We start from the raw sequence: 24,409 nt of genomic DNA, 5'->3' as shown, positions 1-24,409 counted from the left end.
GCTGCTTCTCTCCTGAATAGGGTTACAGCAGAAAACCATCTTCCTCGTTACCAAGTACACCAAACCTTTCACAGTCGTACTTGTACCAAAACCCAAACCACTCCAGACCAAATCCGGGGATTTGTGCCACTTAAACTCTACCAAACTACAGACTCCACAGACCTTGCACTTAACAGGAAAGCTGCACTAAGATGTAAATGTGATACCTCATGTCCTTCCAGGAGAAGTTAAGAGACTTTCAACGGCACCATCTTGGAGCCAAACATACTGAAAACCCTCATTACCTAAGTTTCCTCCTCCAAGGACTAGCAAATATTCAAATAGTAAACAAATTTAACCCAAACATACGTATTTGCATCAAGAAGAAAAACTAACTAGATGGTACGTTTTCTGAAACCTTTATAAGATCTAGGAATCAACATGGCCTTAGATCAAACAGCGGTTGATATAACCAGTGTATTGTTCCACTGATACTTTCCAAAGATTTAACTTTAAGAATTAGCCTTCTAGACTAAATTCTCAGTGGTGAAGGAATAGAAGTAGGCAGAGCAAAAATCTTCTTCCAGAGAGCAGAGCCAACAGTGTCATCTTAATACAAGGGAAAACTTGCACCTTGCTTGAGAGCAGCTCCATGGAACACTTTTTTTCAGGGCTAAATGGGGTGTTATGCTCCAGTAATGGAAATACACAGAAGTTATCAGAAAACACAGGTGAATTTACACCCAACCTCTTCTGGAGGCTGCACAAGCACTGGGGGAAGCACAGGCTTCCAGCTCATTTCTACCACATACAGACTGATACCTCTTACTCCACACTAAAGATGTTTTTGAAGAAAGAAATTTTTAGAGCATTGTCTAGAATGGTATTTTATGTTCATGACCAATTGACTCAAAATTATATGCATTATAAACTAAACAATTATTTTATCTTTTTTTCACTATTTTCTCCTCTTAAAACAAATAAAAGTCAGTCTCGGCTTTAAAACAAAAATCCTAATCTGGAGTTCATGGTTGAGACCAGTCTCTCTAAAATGAATTAGACTGAAGCATGTTCCCACTAGCTGAAGTAAAAAGGCTGTCTAGGCTGGTAACCTGTTTCTGACAGTGGATATTAGTGGATAATCAGGGAATGAATGTAGGGATAGGACTTGCATACAGAGATAATTCCCTAAAATACCCTCTCTCTCCCAGATTCTACAGCTTTAGGACTTTTTGAACAGGAGGTTGTTCAGCATAACTGTTCAGCATAACTGCTGAGCAAGATGTCCCCTCTTCATCATTCATCTAGGAAACAACAGCTACATACCCTAACAAAACTCAGTCTAAAAATAACCTGTTCACAGTTCCCAGATTTCTGCCAGTGCAGATTAAAAATTTACAGAAGTCCATTTACAGGCTATTCTGAAAGTGTTGCAGCAAAGCTTTTCAGGCTGTTAAGAACTGTTGCATAATAACCTGTTTTGGCCAGAAGTGTCAACCTTTGCTTATCTTTCATAGCTGATTTATATACCTACCACTTAGTCCTATACTCACCTTATAGACCTTTGATGAAGTGTTAAAGAACTGTTTCAAGAAAAATATTCTGTTCTCTTTCTCCCAAACCATGTTTTTGCAAGCATGTCCTTATGACCCAGCAGAAAAGTAATTTTTTTTTGTCGTCTACCACAGCCCTAAAACCTTTATTCCTCTGACAGCTGAGTTCCTCCTCCTTTGACATCTGGCTGGCAGCATGAAGAACCTGAAGCAAGTCCTAAGTTTCTTGTTGAGGTTGCATTCTTAATTTGCTGAGTCTCTGGAAGTTGGACTTTTCTGAAAAGATGTTGGAATGCACCCTCTGATACTATTAATCCAATGACCCTGAGTGCTATGAGAACATAAGGAGAATGAACTTCAAAAAGCAGCCAGGTTCCTGCATTCTCCCTGAAGAGCCTGCCCTACTACTGTTGTCAGAGGCAGCAGATTGGGCTAAGCGAACCACTCTTCTGACACAGCGGGGAGATTTGATCCCATATCAACAATGCAACGTATTCTCAAACTCTTCTTGTGACTGACTGCCAATTTCCAGAAAAGGCTCCTTCCTTTTAAATCTGGAGCGAGAGGAGGGAGAGGACCCCACTTTTAATGATGACCACCAAAGAACAAAAAGATTCTTTCCTGACCTCCTTCAATTCATCCTAAGAAGTACACCAGATACACTTCTGCTACCCTGTGGAAAGCTTATCTATTGCTGTGGACTGAATCCTCTTCATTGTGAAATTAAGAGAAATTTTGCACAAACTTAGCAAGACAATGGAGGACTGGACTTTTTGATATAATGGCACGTAATGTAGTCAGCTACTTTTAGAAAGCATAGTACTTTTGTGTATACAAGTTACATTTAAAATTCCAACATTTAAAGACTACACAAAAAACCTAAAAATTATAACGAAGTGGCAACAGAAAATGAGTACTACTTTAGTGAATAAATTCTGATACATATCTGAATACTTTAGTGACAAAATATTTGCTATTTTAAGCTCTGATTAAGACTACAGAGCCTGCATATAAAACACAGACAAGTTAGAGGCAAGAAACATAAAACCATCAAGCCAAGAAAAACAGTTGTTTCTTCTCAATATTAAGAATTAGTTTCTGTCCATTAACTTTACAGAACTCCTCCTAAAAGCAGTGAGGTGCAGAAATTAACAGAGGGTAGCTTAGTTTGCTTGTATTATTATGTGGTATGAAAACAGAGCTCAACTCTCAAACTGGAGGAGCTAATAAACTATTTAATCACTTGAATTTATTTTAGAAATTCTACAAGCAATGAAATGGCCTCTATTTTGCCCAATTCTACTTTAACAGCTATGTAATAATGGAAGATTCACATTTCCAATTCTTTCTGTCTAGACTGCACACTCTGTTTTGACTAGCTCTCCACTGACTGTAACAGGGTCTTAGACAGGGACGCCTACATGGGTGTAAATGTCCCCATAAGTATCTGCCCTGACAAAACCATCAGTTTTTACTGCCCAGAGGGGTAGGGACAATGGTACAGCTGTTAAGGATTAGGTATTTACCTGCACACTTTTATTGCTCGGGAGGGGGGGGGGTGTGTGTGGTGGTGGTGACTGTGTTTACAAGTATACATGTGCACCAGTTAATAAGTGTCAAGTTATTCAACACCTGGTGCCTTCTCCATCAAAAGTGGATCATGGCAGATTAGATGGACAGCCCCCTTTTGTAAAGCAATGTGTATTTTAGACAAGGGAATGTCAAAGAGAGCCTAATGAGATACCAATAAAATACTTGATGTACCTAGAAAAAACCTGTTAGTTAAATTGGTGGTGACAGAAATTAGAAGTTCTGCAGGTTGTGAAAATAAATGCTTAAATTAGTTTCCTGAAATGGTATATAAAAGGCTAGAGCAATACTACTAATGGAGTTCACCTGAACTGGACTACAGGTTAATCTGAGAGTACTAGCACTATCCAACAATGTATAAAATCAATAGATCTGTCAACAGTGAGGTTTATGAGAGCATCAGACAAGAAGCAGGAGGTGATGCTGTCCTAATAAATTTCACCCTACTTAGTACAGTCTATCAAAGCAGACCATCTGTCACACACGAGAATAAACCAAACTATCATCATTTGGAAGCAACAACAAAGGAAAACGGCCATTTCACCAAAATCCATTGTGAGATGCCCATGAACCAAACATGACATTGCATAGAAAAATAACTGATACCTCTTGTACAAATATGACTGACACTTCCACTCGGAGTCATATATACTATTTTGGTCCCTTGCATTCAAGACAGCTGATGAAAGCAATCAACTAGGCACAAAGAATGACAATAAGGAAAAGACAAAGAGCTCATCTGACGAGCAATCTAGGAAAGAGTGTTAGCCTGCCAAACTAAAGACTGTTAAGATACCCAATTGTTGTTTATAAAGAGTACCTAAACATACTGGAGAAAACTATTCAGCTGAAAAATACCACTGCCACCAGCAAAATGCATAAACTGGCAAGAATATACTTAACTGGAAATCAGTTCTACAATAGTTCTACAGCCTCACTACGGAAACAGCCTTCCCATAAGAATACAGGGGACAAAAATCTTATCTTCACATACAGCATAATCAGTTTACAGAAGAGGTGATATGACATAGCTGTCCAGAACTGCAGGTGACTGGAACTCAGTGGTGCTTCTGTTCTTATTTCCAACAATGCTAATTGTAAAGTGCAGCTCCTAACTCCTCAAACATTTAGATACTCTTAGTTTTTGAGCTTACATATCAAATTCAAGTTTATAGCCTGTGTTTTATTAAATTGTTTGATTACATTACACTATCATACATTCACAGCCATTATCTGCAAGTCCCAAACAGTTCTGTTCAAAATATTTTTTCAGATAGGCTTGCACTACTGTGGATGCACCATCATAAAAACTGTCATAACCCATTTTAAACTTCTACACTCCTGCATTTTTCCCATTTGCTAAAATGCATTGCCCCAAAAGATGTTTTAGACCATCCTGGCGTTTATACTTACACACAAGCTACACTAACGAGAAGATCACATATGGGATGACAAACCACCACTGAACTTCACATGCAGTTTAAAGACAATTATAAACCACGAAAATCTGCAGTTTGCTTGCTGATTATATAACATGTAACTTAAGCTTTACAAAAACTATGCTAAGAAAGCAGTTTAAAGCCAGTAATAAGCATAACTAAAAAAATCAAGAAATGGAGAGTCTTACTAAAAATTGTGTTCTTACCTTTTCCAGGACTTAGGTTTTGGTCTATAAACACCTTAAGCTCTCCATTGGCTTCAATTAGTCCAGCCTGCAAAAGAAAGTAACTTTTATTAAATTTACAAACACAGATAGCCTTTTATTGTTAAAGATGGAAGACACTGTATGAGAAGTCTCTGCTGCTACCACTCGCTCTTTGTCACAAATCTGCTGCTAGGTAATGGCACTGTTTGTGGCATAGTATTTGCCAAATTTTAAAATTTTTATTTTATAAATACCATATTCTTAAAAAGCAAGCAGAAAATCAGTTTACATCTACTTTGCGTCCTAACTAATGCCTCACTGTGTACATGCACTATTTTAACAGATAGCTGAACACCATTCTAATTAGAACCACTGACACTTGCGACTACACCTTTCCCTTTGTAAATACCATTTACCTACCACAGAAGCTAACAGTATTATAGCAAAACCAGTAGAGGTGGTACAGTGCCTTAAGCCATTTTAATCAGAAGAAAAGCATTAAAAAAAACCTTGAGCTTTTAAATTATTATTTTTTTAAAGATCAGAATATGAAGGTCTTAAGCAAAAGAGCTATAGGATGACATACAAGTTTATAAAGTAATCACCATTCTTTGAGAAAGCTCACAGTAGAAGTTATTTTTAAAAATACTATTAATTTCTGGGTAGAAAACATTTGACACGGTAATTCCTTGATATCTCCAGACAAAAGAGTTCCAAAAAAATAACAAACACAGGACACACAGTTTCCATTTAGAAAGAAGAGCAAGAAAGTCAACACTTGCACTTAACCATAATTTAGCATGTGGTGTTACAGAGGCTGAAAAGTCCCTAGCTGCATTTTGTGCATCGCTGGTATTTGCAGGCTGCTGCAGATCTTCAAGAGACAATTAAGTGGTTTGCTATCAGTCAGCAGCAAAGCTTTTCCCTTAAAAGTCTACCTGAAGAGCTCTATTTACGATTTGCCACAAGTTCAGCAAACTAAGCGAGCCACCAGAGGATGCTGTGGTGCCGTTATCAGCCAGGTGTGTGACAGCAACTTAAGACGGGGAACTTTACAGGAGGGGAAACTTTCTCTCCTCAGTGAAAGGCAAGGGGGGGAAAAGAAGATGACCAAGCATTGGGGACAGGGTGGGAAGCGAGCAGAAGAGAAATTTTGCTGAAGGAAGCATAAAGAGCAGTGCCCTGTAATGGCATGGCAGCAATGAGGACCTGGTGGCACAAAGAAAACGTGAGGAGACAGTGGAACTGATGGGTAGAATGAAGAGTCTGTGGCAGTTCTGTCCTCCATTCTCCTAATTTCCACCCCAAAAGTAATGAAATAGCATTGTTTTAAGGAGACTGCAACAACTTACCAGTACACAAACCCTGCCTGTTCTCCATCTTGCCCACAGTAAGGATTCAAAGGTCCATTTGAATAAATGACAGTTCTACTGCCCTATTCCCAGGCACCAGAACTTTTTATAAGCCTAACTCTTCATCACACTTACTACGTAATTCAGCAGGGCAACAGACTATATCAGACACTTTCAAAGAAAGAAGGTATACTCATCAACATGAAATCAGTATCATGTACAAAGACGTTATCAGAGCTGCAAAGACGTTACTAGAGCTACACTCTATGGCAATACAACATTCCAGAACACTGGAACCCACCATGCTATATGAAAATCAATTTTGGGTTAAGTGTTACATTGTACTCCCATTCTACCTCTATTTCACAAGAGTGTTAAACCACACAGGAAGCGCAGTCTCATTATTTCTTTAAATGCAGTACTTCAGTTTCTGTTCAACAGCAGAAAGAAGAGGCTTGTACTCAAGGATTCCTGCAAATCCTCTTTTCCATGAGGATCAAAAGATATCAGTGAGACTGGAAAGACATTTAATATACTGAGTTTGCAATCAGTGAACCACCAGGAAAATGGCTGTTTTTATCTATAATGTCTTTCATTTTAGAAGCACATGAATTTAATAATTTTGGATTATTAAATCCATTCATCAGTTTAATATGCAAAAGCAAACTTGCATTGAATCCACATGTCACTTACAGTGATAATCCAAAACCAAATATTTAAGCTGTGATATTCAGCAAATTCAAGTATTAAATGCAAATCATTATTTCAGTAACTGGCAAATTAGGCAATTCAGTAATCAATTCCTTATTGCTCCCTTCCTATTTTTATTTTTTTTTAAACTAGAATGGTCTCCAATATAACCATTTCTATTAATTCATTTTATTCTTAAGTATTCAACCAGCCACCATAACACAGTATCAAATAATCTCATAAGCTTCAAGTTTTCTTCTACATAATTAAAATATACAATGAAAAATATTACCCAGAACAGTATGCAACTCCAAAAACCACAATCTAATCTAGCATTACAAAGGGTCAGGTTAGTGCTACATGCCCTGGACCATGCTTTTGTGTGACTGAAATTACGCAAGTCACTGACAAATGGGAGAACATTTGGGAAAAACACTGGATTTAATCAGTAAGAGAATACAATTTGGGAAAAATCAGAGCAACAGCAATCACTGAACAAGAAGAATCCCCTCACGAACCACGACACTGATGAAGAGTACAGCAGTTACGGCTCCACCACCTTTCCACACCAGTGTCTTACCAAAAGTTCAGCTCTAGCAGTTAAAATGGCTGGTAAATATTCAACTCATTCGTAAGAGTATGCCTAGGAAAGACTCCAAGAAAACTATTTGGAAATAATACTACCAAATCCCACAGCAAATAGCACCCCCAGCTGCTTTTACTCACAACAAAAACTGACTTCTAGTGAAAATTCTGTTACTCTAGCCTCAGTATGCTCTTCACACTTCCGGATATGCTATTTATTTCTAAGGCTATCAGAACGTATCACTAGTTTTGAGTCTCCTCAAGTCACAGATAGAAGCTTCTGGCGAGAGAAAACTGAAAAGCAAGACTTTCACCCCATATGAAATTCTGGTGTCTTTATTCTAAAATGGAAACACTAGACAAAAAAAAAATCTCTCAGTGTGTATTTCGAAGAAATTCCCGCTATTTTTCAAGCCAGGTTATTTTGGAGGAGAGACACCAGGATTACTCCTCCATAACCTATCTAGCATAGTGCAGTGCCCAAAAGAAAGAAAGAAAATAGAGGAAAATGTGTCCAAAGCTCCCATTAGGTATATCATAGTCACACATTCCCATCAAACACAAAACAAAACAAACCCACACCCAACCCCCACTCCACCAACAAAAAAAACCCACCACACCAGCAAGAAATATCTGATTTTCCCCAATGGAAAAGTAACCTTCTGCTAATGAGGGGTTAGACATCAAGGAAAGTCTATTTTTTGATGGGAAAATACATGTAGTTTTGAGGCCTTATCAAGCTACTTGTAACAAGGTATTTTGATTTTGATTTTTTTCACATGATAACGTTTTCTTCTTATCTTCTCACGATTCTCAATTTCAAGATGTATTAATTCCTTTGATCTTAACACCAGGGCTGCTTGAAATAATATCATGCTCTTAATATTCGATTCTGAAAGCTTATTAAGTGTGTGCAACTTCACAATTCAGCATTGCTTTCCTCTTCAGAGACACGTGTTGGCTATGTATATGCATATTCTCTATGGCTACATAAAGAAACTCTTAGTATCCTGAACAGGCAACAGATATAGATACACCCTTTATCCTGGAGTGGAGACCCCAACCATCACCTAGGCTTTGTGTCATCACATCATTCAGAACACCTAAGGAAAAGTAATCAACTGACAGGCTAAACATATCAAAAAAAATCAACTGTGGTTAGCTTTGGCCTGCTACGAGATCATCATCAGTCCTAAGGACTGGGAAGTCTATTTTTGTTTTGTTTACAAGTAAAAGCTGAAAAGCAGTACAAGTGCCCTCAGCCTGAAAGTCAGTAAATTGGGAAATATCTTTTTGTTGGGACCAAAGTTAATCTGAAACAAGATTTGCTAAAAAATGCAGAGAATTTAACTTTTTCAAAAAATCCCTTAGTGCAGACAATCATAGAATAATTTAGTATCTTACCACCAAGCTAATATTTGTGGTCTCTGAAATTATGCACTAGAAGCTCAACACCCTTACAACGGAAGTGTAATTTCTTCCACAGCTTCCCAGACTTGCAACTCAATTTCTTAATAAAAACTGGCATAAAACTATTAACTAAACCTTTAAACTAAACAGAAAATACTCGAGCTGAATTTGGACTGAAGGACAAGGAACCTATAAAAGCATGACCAAGAAGTTTGACAAAAATGAGACTGAGCAAGTACATGTGCTAGGTCTCTCAGATTTAACTGTAGAGGAGGGTCCTCCCCACTACTCTGGGCTAAGTAAATATGGGGAACAGAAGGGTGCTTTGGTGGGTGCCACAGAAATACTCTTCTATCTTGCTCCCTGAAAAAGAGCTGAAAGGAGCAAAAAGGCTAGAGAGAATGTTAACAGAGGTATTTGCCAAAAAGTTTTTGTCACAATAGAAATTTTCAGGTGCTAACAGCAGATTAAGCCCACTAGATTGAGGCACAGGACCGGGTTTGACAACAAAACAAGAGATGTGGGTGCCAATGTGGGTGTTAAAGAATGGGCGTCAGAATGGGACAGACAGAAAAGCAGACCATTTGGGGACTGACTGGGAAAGAGACAGAAAGTGAGCTAGAAAATCAGATGGAAGATGGCAGATTAAGAGTTGAGGTAAAGAAACTGGGAGTCACTGAAAAAGTACAAGCAAGAGAACTGATGAGAACCTGAAAGAGAGCTTTAATAGACCAAGGAGATCAGATCCTGTGAGAAGGGAGGAACATGGGAACCAGGAAGACGAATACAATCTATTCTAAGCTATGACTGAAAGGGTAAATAAGCTGGGACTCAGACTGAGAAGTTCAAAATAAATCGGGAAAGTAGTAAAGACAGATTGAGAAAATGGAGAAAATGGGAAGGAAAAGTATTCTCGTTAGAGTACATTTCCTCCCAGAGCTTGTCAAGGGCATCAGGAGGATGCCTCTGCTGTCTACAGGCACCTACAAAGCCTACTAGCAACCAACCACACATCTTGTGCAAACTGCACCTAACTTGATCCATACAGAATGACAATCCCTAGTCATTTTACTGCTTAAGAGTAGGCAATAAATGTAAAGGCCCTATGCCATGCAATTTTGCTATGTGCCACTTCACTGACAATGTAGGGGTTTTTTTGTTTGCCTTATTTTAATATCAGGAACACATACAATGGAAAATTAGCACAGCTACAAAGTGGAGAAAAGCTTATACAGAAATAACGCTGCTTAACCTTAATTCATCTTTCACCCCTATCCGTATGCAAATGTCATTTGTAACAAGATAATACACTATTTTTCCCACTGGATTCTCATCTCATCTCATTCAGGGACCAGAGCAAACATGCTCTGGGAATGAATCATCATGTAAATGCAGGAGACTATTTTTATGGGACATCCAATTCATTTTTTCACAAAAAATTAAAAGGCAATTAAGATATGAAGTAGAGGACTGCAGGAAAGGAAAGTTCTTTAATTTAAAACACTTGAATTTCATTTTGCAAATGAAGTCAGTGAGAACTATTCTTTCCTGCATAAAAGTTCTTTTATATTACCTTAAAGTCAGTCTATAGGAGTCTGACCCTGCAAAATTCTCAGACGTTATTTTACTGTGTCTCAGTAGCCTTCTTCTGAAACAGTGATCATGCCACATCCTCAGTTCATGGCAGCGTCTTCAAGATTAATGTGTTTGTCAACCACTCTGCAATGAGCTATACCATAGAAATCAGCTTTTCAAAAAGTATATTTGAATTATTAGCACCTTAACTATCAAGGAATAATTGAAGCACTAGAGTTAAAGATCTGGATCACACAGAATTGTGAAGGTTAAAACTAAATACAGGTTAGTAGCTCAGCTAAGCATTGTCAATCTTTGGTCTGAATACAGGCTCCACTGATACTGCACGTAAATTGGACACTTGAGTATATACATAATGACACCTGAGGTCTCCTTATTGCAGGATATGTCAAGACCATTAGCTTCCTTGGCTATTCTTTCTGAACAGAGCAACATGTCTACAATTCAGCAAAAATTAAAGAATTAATTTTGAAGATGAGTCAAATGGTGGTCCAGTCTAAGCAGCCACACAGATCAAAAATACCACAGGAGTTAAAATCGTTATACTGTCTTGCTTCTTACAGTAATTCAGTTGCCCAAGTGATACAATCCTTGCAAAATTTAAAGCTGACACCCCCAAAAGTAACTGTGAAGCTGTAAGAATGAAGCAAAACTGAATACGAGACTCCTAGGGTGAACATGACCAAAGCACTGATTTGCCACTTCTACCACATAAACGAATCAGAGGAAAGAAAAAAATAAAATAAAATAAAAAAATCATTGTTTGTGTCCTCTGCATATGAGTATTTAGTCCAGGGAGGTACCAGCAGCAGCCACTTCCACAACTAGCTCCGGGTGCCATTCTAGGTTTGACCTTAACAGACTTCTGTTTTTCCAGCCAAATCAAATCTTTACAGCAGTTTGTTCAACAGCATCTGAACCACAGCCGAAATCAACAAGTAATGTCAAACAGGACCCATTCCGAAACCATTTGCCTCACCAACCTCCTCATCAGTGTATTACAAGGCTACAGCAGCCCACGAAGTAATTTTCAAGCAAGTCTGTGTAACCATTAATGCAATACTGGGACGCTTAGCAAATGTGAAGCAACACAACACAAGAGAAGTAGCTGGCAGCGGTTTTTGGGATATGGACCACTGTCACCCTTTAAAACCAAGTTGTCCGCTATCCATCCAAGAACTGCTTCAACATAGAGAATGTTTAGCACAGACTGGCCCATTTTTCCTCCCACTTCTCATTAGCCACAATGAATCTCCATTAAGTGATATCCAGGCAAGCAAATACAAACACTGAAGTAAGTGATCCCTAGTATAACTTCACTTTTCAAAGATGCATTTTTGTTTAGCATGTTAAGTTGCCAGCACAGCATATTTACTCAGTAATACTACAAATATGTATCTATATAGAGCCACTACCATTAACTAACACATACGATTAATAAAGAAGTTAAAACACTTTAAGTCTACAAGAAAATGCTTTATTTACACAAATAAATTGGCAAGGTGACAGGCAACTTCTGAGTTGCTACTTTCTGACTTATAAATACAAACCAACACAGGAAAAAAAAGGGAAATTCTTATTGTGTATTTGGCATGTAAAAAGGAGAGCTTAAAGATCACCTTCCTTCTGCCTTCTTTTAAAAAGCATATCTAAAAAAAACTTTTAACAATATTCTAAATCTCAGACTGAGATGCCTTTTTAGAAGACCTAATTTCATAGTATTTGATCTTCAGTTTGCAAACTTCTGAGCACATCAGAACTCACTAAAGGCAAATAGAAATAGATCAAGCTACCGAGAACTGGCTGGACTAAAATGGTATCAAAAAAAGGTGCATGAACCACTTGAGATCCACTAAAGACTTTACTTCTCTAGTATGCCTCACTGAAATTCCCAGTACATAACCAAAAATAAACATAAAAGGAGAAACGCATGCTGGTATTTTAAGAAAAGTCTGAAAAAAGTTTTGAAGACTTTTCAATGCTTTCTAGGCATTGAAAGTGCATCAAGTAAAAAAGAGCCAAAGTACATCTTTTTCTTACTTCCATTAGGCTCTTTTTTTTAATCCATCCCAAATGTAACTTTTTCAGACCAAAGACTTCCTCAAGATTGATGTAGAAGCAGCACATGAAAGCTGTTAAAAAGTAAAACTTTTGTGGTGTTCTGGCAAAATTAATATACAGAAGCGCAGATCTTCTTCTTTCCCCAAATTTAACAGACCTATTGACCCATCCAGTAAAGTTGCGTTAAGAAATTAGCTTGCTGTATTTTTTAAAAAATATTCTTGGAGCAAAATATTTATTAAGATGTGAAATTAATTCACTGGATTCAACTACATACCCAAGTGTATTCTGAATACTCAATTAAAATATACCATCAATCAACACTAATCCCTACAACTCTCGATCTCTTAAACAGTAACGTCAGATCAGGGCTGAACTTTGTGCAGGCAGAACTTCTTACATAGTGTCCTCAGATTTACACATGTGCACAAAGTTAGACACATGAGCCATAGCTACTACTCAGCGAGATTAATAAATGCGCTATGAAATACTAGAGACATACAGTAAGTTTATGCAAACTAGAGATCAAGAGAAAAATCCCACATAAAGTAATTCAAGCAAAAGACAGTAGAATAAAACATAATTTTAAAAAAAATTTAAAATCCAATTTTAGAACGAATGGTTCCAAAGCCAACGCTACTGTCAACAACCTATGGAACAGTAAAATGCATGAGCTTTCCAGACGAACAGCTCTCAAGAAACACATTTTAGTCTGTGAGAAATTCTGAAGGCTAACCGTGGTATGTCAGTTTAAGTTTGTGAAACACCAAATTATTTTTCAACCGCATGTTCTTCATGAACAATTATGTATTTTTTTAATGACTGGAAACAGTCCATGTAATAGCGAACAACTGAAACAATCATAAGCAACCGCTACTATAGAGAGTATTTAATTTACGTAATTCATCTATTTCGATATACGTAATTTTCGAGCTCAGAATGGATCTTACTCATTCCTTCTGTCTAGCCCCTTTCTCCTCAGTGGTTGCTTGTAACACCATGCATTGGACTATCCCCTCTAACAGACCCAGCTCCTGCAAGCAACTTCTGCTTCTTCTCTTCCATTTAACAGTGGGTCTTCAAGAAAAGAGACACAAGCTTCTCTTTCTTTATGGCTGCTTGAGAGGCCCTCAACAGTTCATTTGCAACAGAAGTAACTGAGAGGAGAAAGAGGGTCACACCACAAGATGGATCTTCAGCTACACTACAGAAACTGTTTATTTAGTGGTGGAAGGTAGGTTACCCATTGATACTAAAAAAGTACTTCTCGTCTTAATTTACAGGTAATTCTCAATATATAACTGAATATAAAAGTGGCCAGCAAGTAGTCCTCAGTCTTGCGCTGGGAGTTGGAAGACAAAAAATTAAGCTACCAAATTTACTTTCTTGCTACAGTCATTCCTGCTCCTTCTTTTGATGCTGCATCCTACCTAGTTTTAAGCATGCCAAGGATGGACAGGTCACCATTCCACCTAGGGAACTGTGTTCCGCCCCCCAACTATTAATCCCATGAATCCAGTGAGCAGCACAAGGCAGCCAAGGACCTCAGTGTGTACGGCTGGCTCCTCCAGCTCCTGCCTGGAAGGTGCCACATTTGTAAGCAGTGGAAGAGTTTACAGTAGACTCAGCAAAGTCTTAGAGAATGGCACTGATTAACCAGAAAGAGGAATACTGGCTAAGCTGGAGTTTCTGGAGATGTAATGACTTCCTCTGCCTCAGACCAAGAAACCTCCCATACAGTGCAAATGTACACGTCAAACTGTACCCAACACTACTGACCTCAACTTCATTTGTCATTTGGCCTGTGACAAGCAATAGAATGATCCCACTCCCAAGGTACACAAGTCTTTGGGATACCGCAATTGGTGTTCTCTCGTCCACACGTTTTTTTTCATTGTTACTTTAAATCACAGAAAAAGTAAAGTCTTTCTAGTAACTAAGATCTTCTCAATTGAATGGGATACTCCATGGCCAATCTGCCCAATTCTCTTAGAATTGCTTCTCAGCTCCACACAATGCTCATTTACATAAAGCCAAAAATGATTATGGTCATTACTATCACCAGAACACACTGGAAAATGAGTTTGCTCCTCTTTTTCCACCTTTTCATTTATTGCATTCCAGATCCCCTACTCTTAATGTAAGAGTTTTCAAAAAAATAAGTTGATGTACCCACAGATACTTTAACCTTCACAAACCTTTTTCCATTATTATTTTTCAACTTATCCAGCCATAACATTACTTGTCATTATGCTCTAAACTCCACCTGCAGGCTCTTAATCAAGGTGCTACACATGACCATATCTTTTTTTTCTTCCCCCTCATAGCTTCTGGACCACTACCGAGGAAATGAAAGTATTTTGCAAAAAAAATCAATGCTTTTCAGTACTTTGGTAATTATTTAATCCTTTATAAAAACATTTCATTGGGTTTGCCCGTATTCCCCATCATGCTCCCCATTTGCTCAATTATCCATTGAAGTCCCAGCCTGCAAACTTTTACACGTATTTGACTTTTCAAACAGGTCTTTTCAAATTATAGTTTTTCTTTTATAAAGAGGTATCAGAAGAAGAGCTGGAAGCGAGCAACAAAAGGAAGAAGTGCTCTCCTGCTGCAGGTGGGAGGAGGGGTTCAGTAGGAGCATGTTCTCTTGCAGTGCCCCAGCTCCACACTTTCCTCTTCTGCAGGGCTGCCTGCTTCACTCACGGTCACCAGAGCAAGCACTGGCCCCAGCAGCACAGAGTAAGTGGGACGCACGTTGAGCCCGCGTTCCCAGGCTGGAGCGCACCGAAGCTTGCTTGGCCACGTAAATGCCACCTGAAGCCCCGACTTAACATGGTAGCACAGCACAGCCCTAACCACAGTTGAGCCATCTCAGCTCTGCTGAGAAAAAGGGAAGGAAGGGGTGGGGGCATTCATCAACTATGCCATCTTCTTCACCACTACATCTCACGGTCAGTGCACTTGATAGGTGACATTGCGGAAGAGTGAGCCATTAATCACAGCCATATTTCCATGTCAGGATGTTTAAATTTACAGCAGTGCAGGTCTTCATAGACTCAGTGCCCAGGAATTCAGCGATACTGTCTCTATCATGATTAATTCCATTATTTCGCTGGGAAAAGAACTTGGATTTTGGACAAAGAATATGGGAATAATTCTCTTCCCTTCTGAAAATCCAAAAAGTCTTACACCAATTAGTATCTCTGCTGTCCAGCATTAAGTCAAACCTAATAGGGCCCACAATCAGACCTGGAAATTTAAAATTTCCCAGCACTCACTACGCGTTTTAGACATCATGTAATGGTGGGTATGTAACAGTCTGCAAAAAGGTAAGCAGTACATCTTTCTTCCCCGAGGCAGAATTAAGTATGTGTAGAGGTTTTTAAGAACAGGTTAGACAATACTTCCAATTAAGATTTCATACCCTCTCTAGCTATCCCGTTCCAGTGCTCAAGTACACTTAAAATTTTACCTGAAACCTGACCTAGATTTCCATTTTTCCAAATTCAGCTTATTAATTCTTGTAATAAAGATAGCAAAAGCAATTTATTTTCCTATCCATAGCGCCTTCTTCCATTTCTGAAGCTTACTATCACGCATGTTATTCCTGCCTTAACTACTCCCTTTTCTAGAATAAGCTAGATCTTTCAACAATGAGGTTTGTTCTTAAATGTCTTATTCTCACTCTGCTCCCCTAGACCTTCCAGGATATTCACCCGTATTTCCAGGTGCTAGCACTTCTTCACTCAGTTGATCTCTCTCCCAAAAGCTATATTAAACAAATGTACTTTAGTACCTCAATTACTTTGAACTGTTTCCATTTCATCTCCTAGTCTAACATTCCTCTTTCATTTTCTTCCCGCTTATACGGCCTTTCATTCCCTGAACTCTGCTATCTGTAACATACTTGGCACCCTTATCTCTTCCAGGCAAGCTCTGAGTGACTATGTACTTCTGGTTGCTTCTCTGCACATTAAGATGTTTTTCAGTTCCTTCTGAGCTACTAAAATTCTCTGCAAGGTTAATTTGCTAAACCAATCACTATTTCATGGAAATTCTCGCTATTTGAAAGCCACAACAGTCCGCATTAGATTGTAACCTGCTGTTTAAGAATTTGAATTGTATCACTTACCCTTAGCTCGCATGCTGCTGTTTTGGGTTTTGGTGGGGTTTTTTTGAAGGGGAGATATATTCCAATTTGAATATGGAGTAGTATCTTGTCTTATTTTCAATAAGGAGATGTGAAAGCCCAATTATATTAGGCATTAACAATGAATTACATCTTCAGCAGAACCTGTTTAATTTTATTATTTTTTTAAAAAGTACTGGAATGGGTAAAGAGCAAGCATGGTTCAAAAGGTAGGCCCCCAGAATCAAAGCCACTAACCTTAACATCAAAGGTAATGGAAGTCTGTGGTGAAAGTGCCCAAAGTCCGTTTTTACAGACACTAACTAGCATCTTTTGGTAGACAGAGACAAAACAATGAACACATACAGAGACTGAACCATCTTCACTCCCCTGAATATATGATGCCTCCTCAAACACAAGAAAGGCAATGCTAGTTGACAACACTAGTCAACGACAACCCTGTCATCTGAACAGTATTTGCTGAGTTTTTTCAAATCCAATTCAAAACCAAGCTGCTTTAGCGTTCAGTACGGATACATGTAATGCCAATGGCCCAAATGCTTTTATGAGCATAGTGAATTCTTAAGATTAATTACTCTGAAAAAATGGCTGCTGATCTGAAGCTGTTTTATGCTGTTACATCTACAGGAAAACACAGCCTAGGCTTGATGTACAATGTAGATAAAGTAAGCTTCATATATTCATCAATGCCAGCTATCATAAAGCATGACCCCGTTTGCTTTCACTAATAAACCCAAAAATATTCTACGAGCTACGCTTGCCCATATGACGTGCTACAAACATACTTACATCTTTTGCCATGTTACCAAAGACTAGAAATCAGTCCTCTTAAAATCTTGACGGCTGCAGAACACAGAGACAACGATGCTATTTTCTAGAAAGCAAGCAAAGACAACATCAGCTACAAAAACGAAAGGAGGGAAAGTTTCTACAATTGAAATTACTGCCTGCCACCAAATACAATTTAGCAGGGAAAAAGTTTCCTGTCATCACCAATTCACCCCCTAAGCCCACCCCCCCTCACGTGTTGGAAATACTCCCCTTTCCCGACGGTGGGAGTGGGGGGGTGTGGGTGTGGGGTGAGCTCCCAGCCGGTGCTGGCGGGCAGCCCACCCCGGCCGGGTTCCCCCTCCAACACCGCAGAGGCGGGCGCGGGCAGAAGCGGCGGGGAAAGAGATCACTCCCTCCTCGGCCTCCTCCTCCTCTTCCTCCCCACCCCCATTTCCAGCCGCAGGCACAAGTAGGCCCCAGGAGCCAGCCCCCCCCCCCCCCAGGGCCTTGCAAACCACCCCCCCCCCCTTTTTCTTCCTCCTCCTCCTCCTCGCAGGCAGACGGGCCGCGGTTGCACCAAGAGGCAGAGACTGCCCAGTCGCCACCTCGCCTCGGGCAACCCAGCGCCCGCCCGCCCGCCGCGCCCCCCGACCAGGGCCTCACCGCCCGGGCAAAGCCCTAAGCCCCGCGCCGCCCTTCCCTCAGCAGCGAGGGGCCGCGCTAATCGCCTCAGAAGCGGCGAGGGGGGGGGGGGGGGGGGCACACGAAGAAGGCGGCGGAGGAGAAGGCGGCGGCGGCGGGGGGGGGGGGGGGGGGGGGGAACGAACAACGCGCCCGCGCACCAGGCGGCACCGGGGGAGGGAGCGGCGGGAGGTCCACCCCGTCCCCATCCTCCGCACCCCGCCGCCAGCAGCGAACACCCCCCCCCCCCCCCGGCCTCCCTCCCCACACACACACCGTCCCGATGCTCCCCATCCTCCTCCTCCTCCTCGCCGCAGAAGCCTAGCCCGCGTTGCCCGCACCTGAGCGGCCGAAGGTAGAGAGAACCGGCTCCATCCCCCGACGGCCAGACGTTCCACACACACACACACACACCCCTCACCCACCCCCCCCCCCCCCCCCCCCGCCGCCCGGGACAGGGAACCGGAGCAGCGGAGCAGGGAGCCCCTCCCCCCCCCCAAAACAAAAACAAAAAACACAACAAAAAAAACCAAAAAAAAACACACAAAAAAAAAAAAATAAGACAACCCTCCTGCCCGCCCGCCTGGCCGCTGCGGAGGCGCCCGACTGCACATGTGCGGCGGGGTGGGAGCGCGCGCGCGCGCGCGCGGGAGGCGGGAGAAGCGCGAGCGGGGAGGCGGGGGGGGGGAGGGAGCCGGTGTGTGTGTGGAGAGCAAACGGCGGGGGGGGGGGGGGAGGGAGGGAGGGGGAGATCAACGGCTCTAACGGCAACCGGGGCGGGGTGGGGGCGGCTGGGACCGCCCCGGGGTTAGGGGGGGGGGGGGGAGGTGTGAGGAAGAGGAGGAGGCGGTGAAGGAGCGGGGTGTGGGGGTGTCTCACCCGGCGGGCTGTCACTTTCCCAGCCCGCCTCTAGTTCCCCCCCCCCCCGCCGGTCCGCTTCCATCGTTCGCCCTCACACCTGCCCCCCCCTCCCCCCTTCACCGGCACCGGTGAGGGGGGGGAGCGGGCCGCCGCTTTTTTTTTTTTTTAATTTCCCCTTCTCTTTTTTTTTTCTTTCTCTCCCTCCCCCCCCGCCCCGCCGCCGTTGGCAAGGAGGAAGAAGAAAAAAAAAAAAAAATTTAAAAAAAAAAAAAAAATTGAAACTTACACTTTTGTGCGTCCCACCGGCGTAACGCTGCGCGCTGACGTCACGGCCGCAGCGTGCCTTCCCCGGGCACACGCGGAGGCGCCTTTACAGCCAACCGCCCGCCGCGCCGCGGGGCGGGAAAGGGAGCATGCGCGCGCGCTTTTTCGCGCCTTCCGACTCCCCGCCCTGCGGCGCTTTACAGGGGCGGGCTGGGCGGGAAGCATCGGCGCGAGATTGCTCTTCGCCCCCCCCCCCCCCCCCCCCCGGCTGCTGCTGCTGTTGCCGCCGGGCACGTGGTCGCCGGCGCGCGCCGCCCTGTGAGGGAGCGGGAAGGCGCCGGGCAGCTCCGTCTCCTTATCGCTGAGGGGAACGCGGACCGCGCCTTGGTCCCGCCGTCCTGGGGAGGGTTGGGGCCGGGCCGGGCCGCCTCACGACCGAGGAGGGAACCCGGGCCGAGGAGGGAACCCGGGCCGAGGAGGGAACCCGGGCCGAGGGAACCGAGGGGGTTTCTGGTGTCGGGAGGGTGGGAGCGCGGGGTGCCGGTGGGGCAGGGCGGTGCGGGTCGGTTGCCACAACATCCTGCCGCTGCTTCCTCATCGCGTGTTTTTGGTATTTTTTTTTTTTTTTTTTTTGGTCCGGCCGTTACTTGAGCAAGTCGTCTTACAGCGGTTGGTTGCTAAAATTAGGATTTTACGGTAATCCAAGGGAAAGTTTTTTTTGTCAGGCGACCACCGCTCACAACCTTGAATTAGGCCAGACCCACACCAAAAAAAAAACACTTCGGTGCTCGCGCTTTCCGATGCCTCCAGCTCGCAAGACCTGTGCGTGCCACTTAGGCCAGTTGTGTGCGGCCACGGACGCAGAAGCAGTGCACGTTCGCAACGGTTGTGTGATGTAATTACACAAGAGTGATGTAATTCTTGGCCGAAAAAAACCACCCTTACAGCCCCCGCTACACGTGCCGAGAACTGCAGCAAAGTCAGAACAGCTCAGAAGCTGGTCCGGCTTAGAGGAGTGGACATAAGAGTATTTGATGGCAGCTGGGGGCGGGGGGGAGAAGCTGCACACGCTTCTCCACGCGATACCAAGCCTGTGTGGTACGAGGCTGTTGATAACACGACCAAGAGGGGAGCAGGAAGTAAAAAAAGTCCATTTTTTCTCTAAAATCATGCTCCTTCCTGAGCATGCCTAGGAAAGGAGGCACCACCAGCAGAACCGCGACCCAGGAACAGCAGAACAACCTAGCACGGGTGCCAGGGAAGATGCGTTTCCTCAGCTGACTAGATTCACATTTAGTTACTTGCATAACTTACTCAATATTATTTTATTTTTTTTTAAGACTTTGAGGAGTTATTTGTAATAATGAGGAAACCGTAACTACCTCCATTTTCTTGATAAACGGCAATCTTTGAAGTTTTTCATTCACAGTAACCGCCGGCATGCTGCTCTGGGGTTCCATGGCTGCTCATCCAGTAGCCTGCTCTGATAATGACCGTTATTACCCCATTTCATCATTCTTGACTACGCTTAATGGCATGGACATCAAAGGAAGAAGGTGATAATGAAAACACGTTTATAACTTTTCAGAAAGGGGCAAGAACTTTCACACACGAAAAACATGGAGCACGCCAAGCCAGCTGCGGAAAAAATGCTTCATCCCAAAAGACAACATCTCTTCCAGTTGATGGTGCTGCTCTCCACCCTCCAGGTCATATATACTGTGCCTGTGGATTTAAACTGTCTATCTATCTCAAGTCCCTGCCCACACTCCCCCCACACCCCTTTTTACATTAATTCTTGTCGAACAAAACTGTTGCACAAGCTCCTGCAGTCTCTACGAACGCACCCTCAACAGGGTACATCTGGCCCAGGGTGGAGAAGGGACTACAAGAAGAGCAAATACGCTTTTAAAAACGTAGAATTAAATGGCTGCGCTATGACACAAAGCATTTCCTCTGCTGTTTCAAGTTTATCTAAGAGACTAGTGCCATTTTGAAAAAGTCTGGGGTTGAAGAGAAACCTTCTGCCTTCTCTAGCACAAAGCAAAATTGGCAGAAACTTACGAATTAAGAAGTATAAAATAATTCATTAACAACTGTGATTTGTAGGGACTAAGATAACTATCCTAGCTTCCAGAACAGAGGAGGGACCTGTGCTAGCTTCTGGCTTAAATAAAGACCTAGCACCAGTTGAAAAGCTTGTCAGCATCTGGCCTGGTTGGGAGGTAGCATCTCCTAATTCTCAAATTCCTGCTCTATTTTAGGAAACAAAAAAATACAGCTTAGTACCGTAACCTTGAAAGTGTTGCCACTCCCTGACCTAGATTTTGTCCCCCAAGGCAGGAGCCCTTGTCCCTAATCACTCTGGTCACACCCTTGTCCAGTTTGTTCCTCTGTTCTCCTAGTCTCCACTGTCCCTACCGTCAATAAGTTTTTCCCACCGGGCGCTGGTAATTAGTCAGCAGAGGCAGTGGGAGAGCCGAAGAAGCAGCACACCTCCTGGGCTACTAGGTGAGGCTGGTAGAGGCATGCCTTTCCCTTCTGCCTTTTGTTTCCCTTAGGGCAGGGTGGGCCACGCATCTCCCAGCCCTTAGGACATCTTGCTGTGCTCCTTCTCCCTTCACTAGTGTTGTTGTCTCCCTCGTTGTCAGATCATCTCAATAGTGGATGTCTGGTACTTGCTGCTCCTTAGGAGCTATTGCTGTTTCCCACAAAGATGTTAGGACGCGTGGCTTGCCTGCTGTCACTCCGGGGTCCTTTGGCACTGCCCACGTGCTGGAGCACCGCCAGGATTGCTTACAGAGCAGAACTACTGATTCCCTCCCTAGACAAACCCCAGGAGTGCTTTTGTGGTTAAATTGTTCCTGGGTTCACTCCAACGAGCAGCAAGACCGCACTAGGTTCTCACACCCTCCGTCAACCATCACTATACAGCACTATTCTGTCCTGCTAGGCAACCCCCCCGCGCCTCTGCCTGCAAAGCCAAGGATGAACAACTGTAAAACGAGCACAATATAAAGTATTGCGAGGCTGCTTTCTCCTCATAGTTGAGGATTACAGGAAATACACATTCTTACAGCTTTTAAAAAGCTACGTAGCCCCATGGACTAGGCCACCGCGACAACATTCCTTGAGCCGTCCTAGCCCCACGTGAGTCACAACTCCAAGACCCTACCTCTCAGCTCCCACTCAGTATCTTCCTGCTGAGCAGCCTGCTTTATATATGGGATGAGCCGTAAGTAGGGTGGTTGTGGGTCTACCTATACCAGTCCAACCCTGGGGACAGGGAGAGGACTCACAAAGCAGCAGCACAGCCCACTCTACCAGCTTTTAAACTGTTTTGGTTCATTCACCCCTATAGGGAACAATGGCCAAAGGGGTAACATGCAAGAACTCAAATTTTCAGAGAGAAAAACCGCACAAAACAAGCAACTGGTTACACCCACCTGTGAAACAAACCAACCGCCCCCAAAACCAACCCCAAAACAGGTATGGTGAATGAGTTGCTACTCAAGCACAGAGCAGACCCTTCCCTTCTACTCCCTTAGACTCAGCTTCACCAACGAAATATCTCCTCACTTCAGAAGTTTCTGGCCCGTATCAGCTTTTCCATATTCAAATGAAGCTGATCATTAGATAAATGAATGAGACAGAATCACTGTCCAACAAGCTGAAACAAAAATTTCCAGAAAAGACCACCTGTTCTTCAGCAAACCTTCCACAAATCAGGAGATTTTCCTCTCAGGGCTTCCGGATCTCTGCTGTAATTTCATCTACTTGACACAGAAAGAGAATATTCCAGAGTACAGGCATAAGGTTCCTGAAAAGCTGCAATTATAGCTAAGCAGGCCAATTGTGAAATATTCTCCCCTTTTTCCATACAGGAATAAGGTCTGTTGTTTCTATCCTGAGACTGTATCATGGGACTACCCCGTTTTGACATGGCATTATGCAGGGAGCCATTATTTGCATTTCAGGGAACATTTACAGTATCTCAGTATACCTCCCCATTTCTATGAGACGATCTCAAACATCTGACTGTAAACAAACTTATCGTATGTCCAATAAGACTAGCAGTTTGAACTTACATCTAACATTCAGTCAGGCAATCCAAGTTTATGTCAACAAAGAGGCACAGAACATTGATACCCAGATGAGGCTCCCCATTTCATTTCCCCAGTTCTCCTAAAGCCTAGCCAAGTCATGGCTGAATCAAAAATTATTTGGGAAAGAAGTGACAGAGATGAGGCAACCAGTAAGGTATCTAGATACTTGCTTTCCTTTTTGGACATGGTACCAAAAGGACTCTTCACCCAACTCCTTTAAAAGGTAATCTGGAAAATATTTTCTTTCTTTTAAGAGACACAAACCATCAGTATTTCCTAGTCTCCTAACTGGAATTTTCCAGAGAAATACAACTAGTGGCAGCAATTTATTTAGACAAAAGGTTTACTCACCACAGCTGTAATACTTTGTATAATAGTTTCAAGGGCTAACTAAGAGACATAATGGAAACCATACAGAGGTCTCTACCATGGTCTGTCATGGATACTTTTTTTTTCTCCCTGAAATGTAGGTGGTAAACTACATGTGAAATAAGCATCTTTCAAACCCAAAATGAGGCATCCAGGAGAGAAGCTTGTATTTCAAGCAGAAACTGTGAGCTAGGCCAGTGGATAGAGTAAGATTTCTCTCCCTCGTACAGTTAAGAAACAAATTATTTTAGTGAGGCACCTCAAAAAAAGGTCTGAGCTAGTAGATTGTTAAAAGGTACCATAAAACTTTTGAATTACTTCTCCATTTTGAATACAAAATATGAAATACACCAACAAATCAGTTTCAAGTTTCTTCTCTGTGACAGATTCATTTTAAAGAAAAGCTATTTTATTTATAGGTCAACTTTTTCCTCTGCATTTGTCACTGTTCCTCAGGAACTTCTGAAACCATTCCAGGAGAGGCAGAATTGCTATACATTCCTGCCACCTTTATGAAGGAAGCATCAGTGCCTGGAGAGAAAGCCCCAAATCCAGTGAGCAGGAAATCAAATATGATGAACCCTACCCTGTCCTCTACAGTACATACACACTCCAGACTAGTCCAAGCTGCATTTTGACAAGCCCAGCAGATGTCAGAGAAAACACTGGAGGAAACTGAGGCTCTTATGGTAGAGGAAAGAGGTATAAAGCACACAAATCCATTCAAAGCTTTGTTTGGCTAC

The 24,409-nt window shown here is 42.5% G+C and overlaps 1 protein-coding gene across 6 annotated transcripts in view; it reads right to left on the bottom strand.

Annotated features, from left to right (window-relative positions):
* The window catches only part of TFDP1 (transcription factor Dp-1), a 47,642-nt gene extending 28,366 nt beyond the window's left edge, over window positions 1–19,276 (bottom strand). Inside the window, exons 1-3 of one of the 6 annotated variants that reach the window (XM_049834094.1) lie at window positions 19,214–19,276; window positions 17,404–17,488; window positions 4,768–4,834 (exon numbers count right to left, since the gene is read on the bottom strand). In XM_049834094.1, the coding sequence (XP_049690051.1) occupies window positions 4,768–4,834; window positions 17,404–17,415 (79 nt within the window). In that variant the 5' untranslated portion in view covers window positions 17,416–17,488; window positions 19,214–19,276. Of the gene's footprint in view, window positions 1–4,767; window positions 4,835–17,403; window positions 17,831–18,048; window positions 18,071–18,342; window positions 18,364–18,407; window positions 18,500–19,213 lie in introns of those variants that run through there. The other 5 variants (XM_049834092.1, XM_049834093.1, XM_049834095.1 and 2 more) reach the window with 5 other exon arrangements.
* Window positions 19,277–24,409: the final 5,133 nt, after the last annotated feature.

This window comes from Accipiter gentilis, chromosome 31 (genome assembly GCF_929443795.1).
Source record: "Accipiter gentilis chromosome 31, bAccGen1.1, whole genome shotgun sequence".
Lineage (NCBI taxonomy): Eukaryota > Metazoa > Chordata > Aves > Accipitriformes > Accipitridae > Astur > Astur gentilis.
This window is presented reverse-complemented; position numbering and strand designations above follow the sequence as displayed.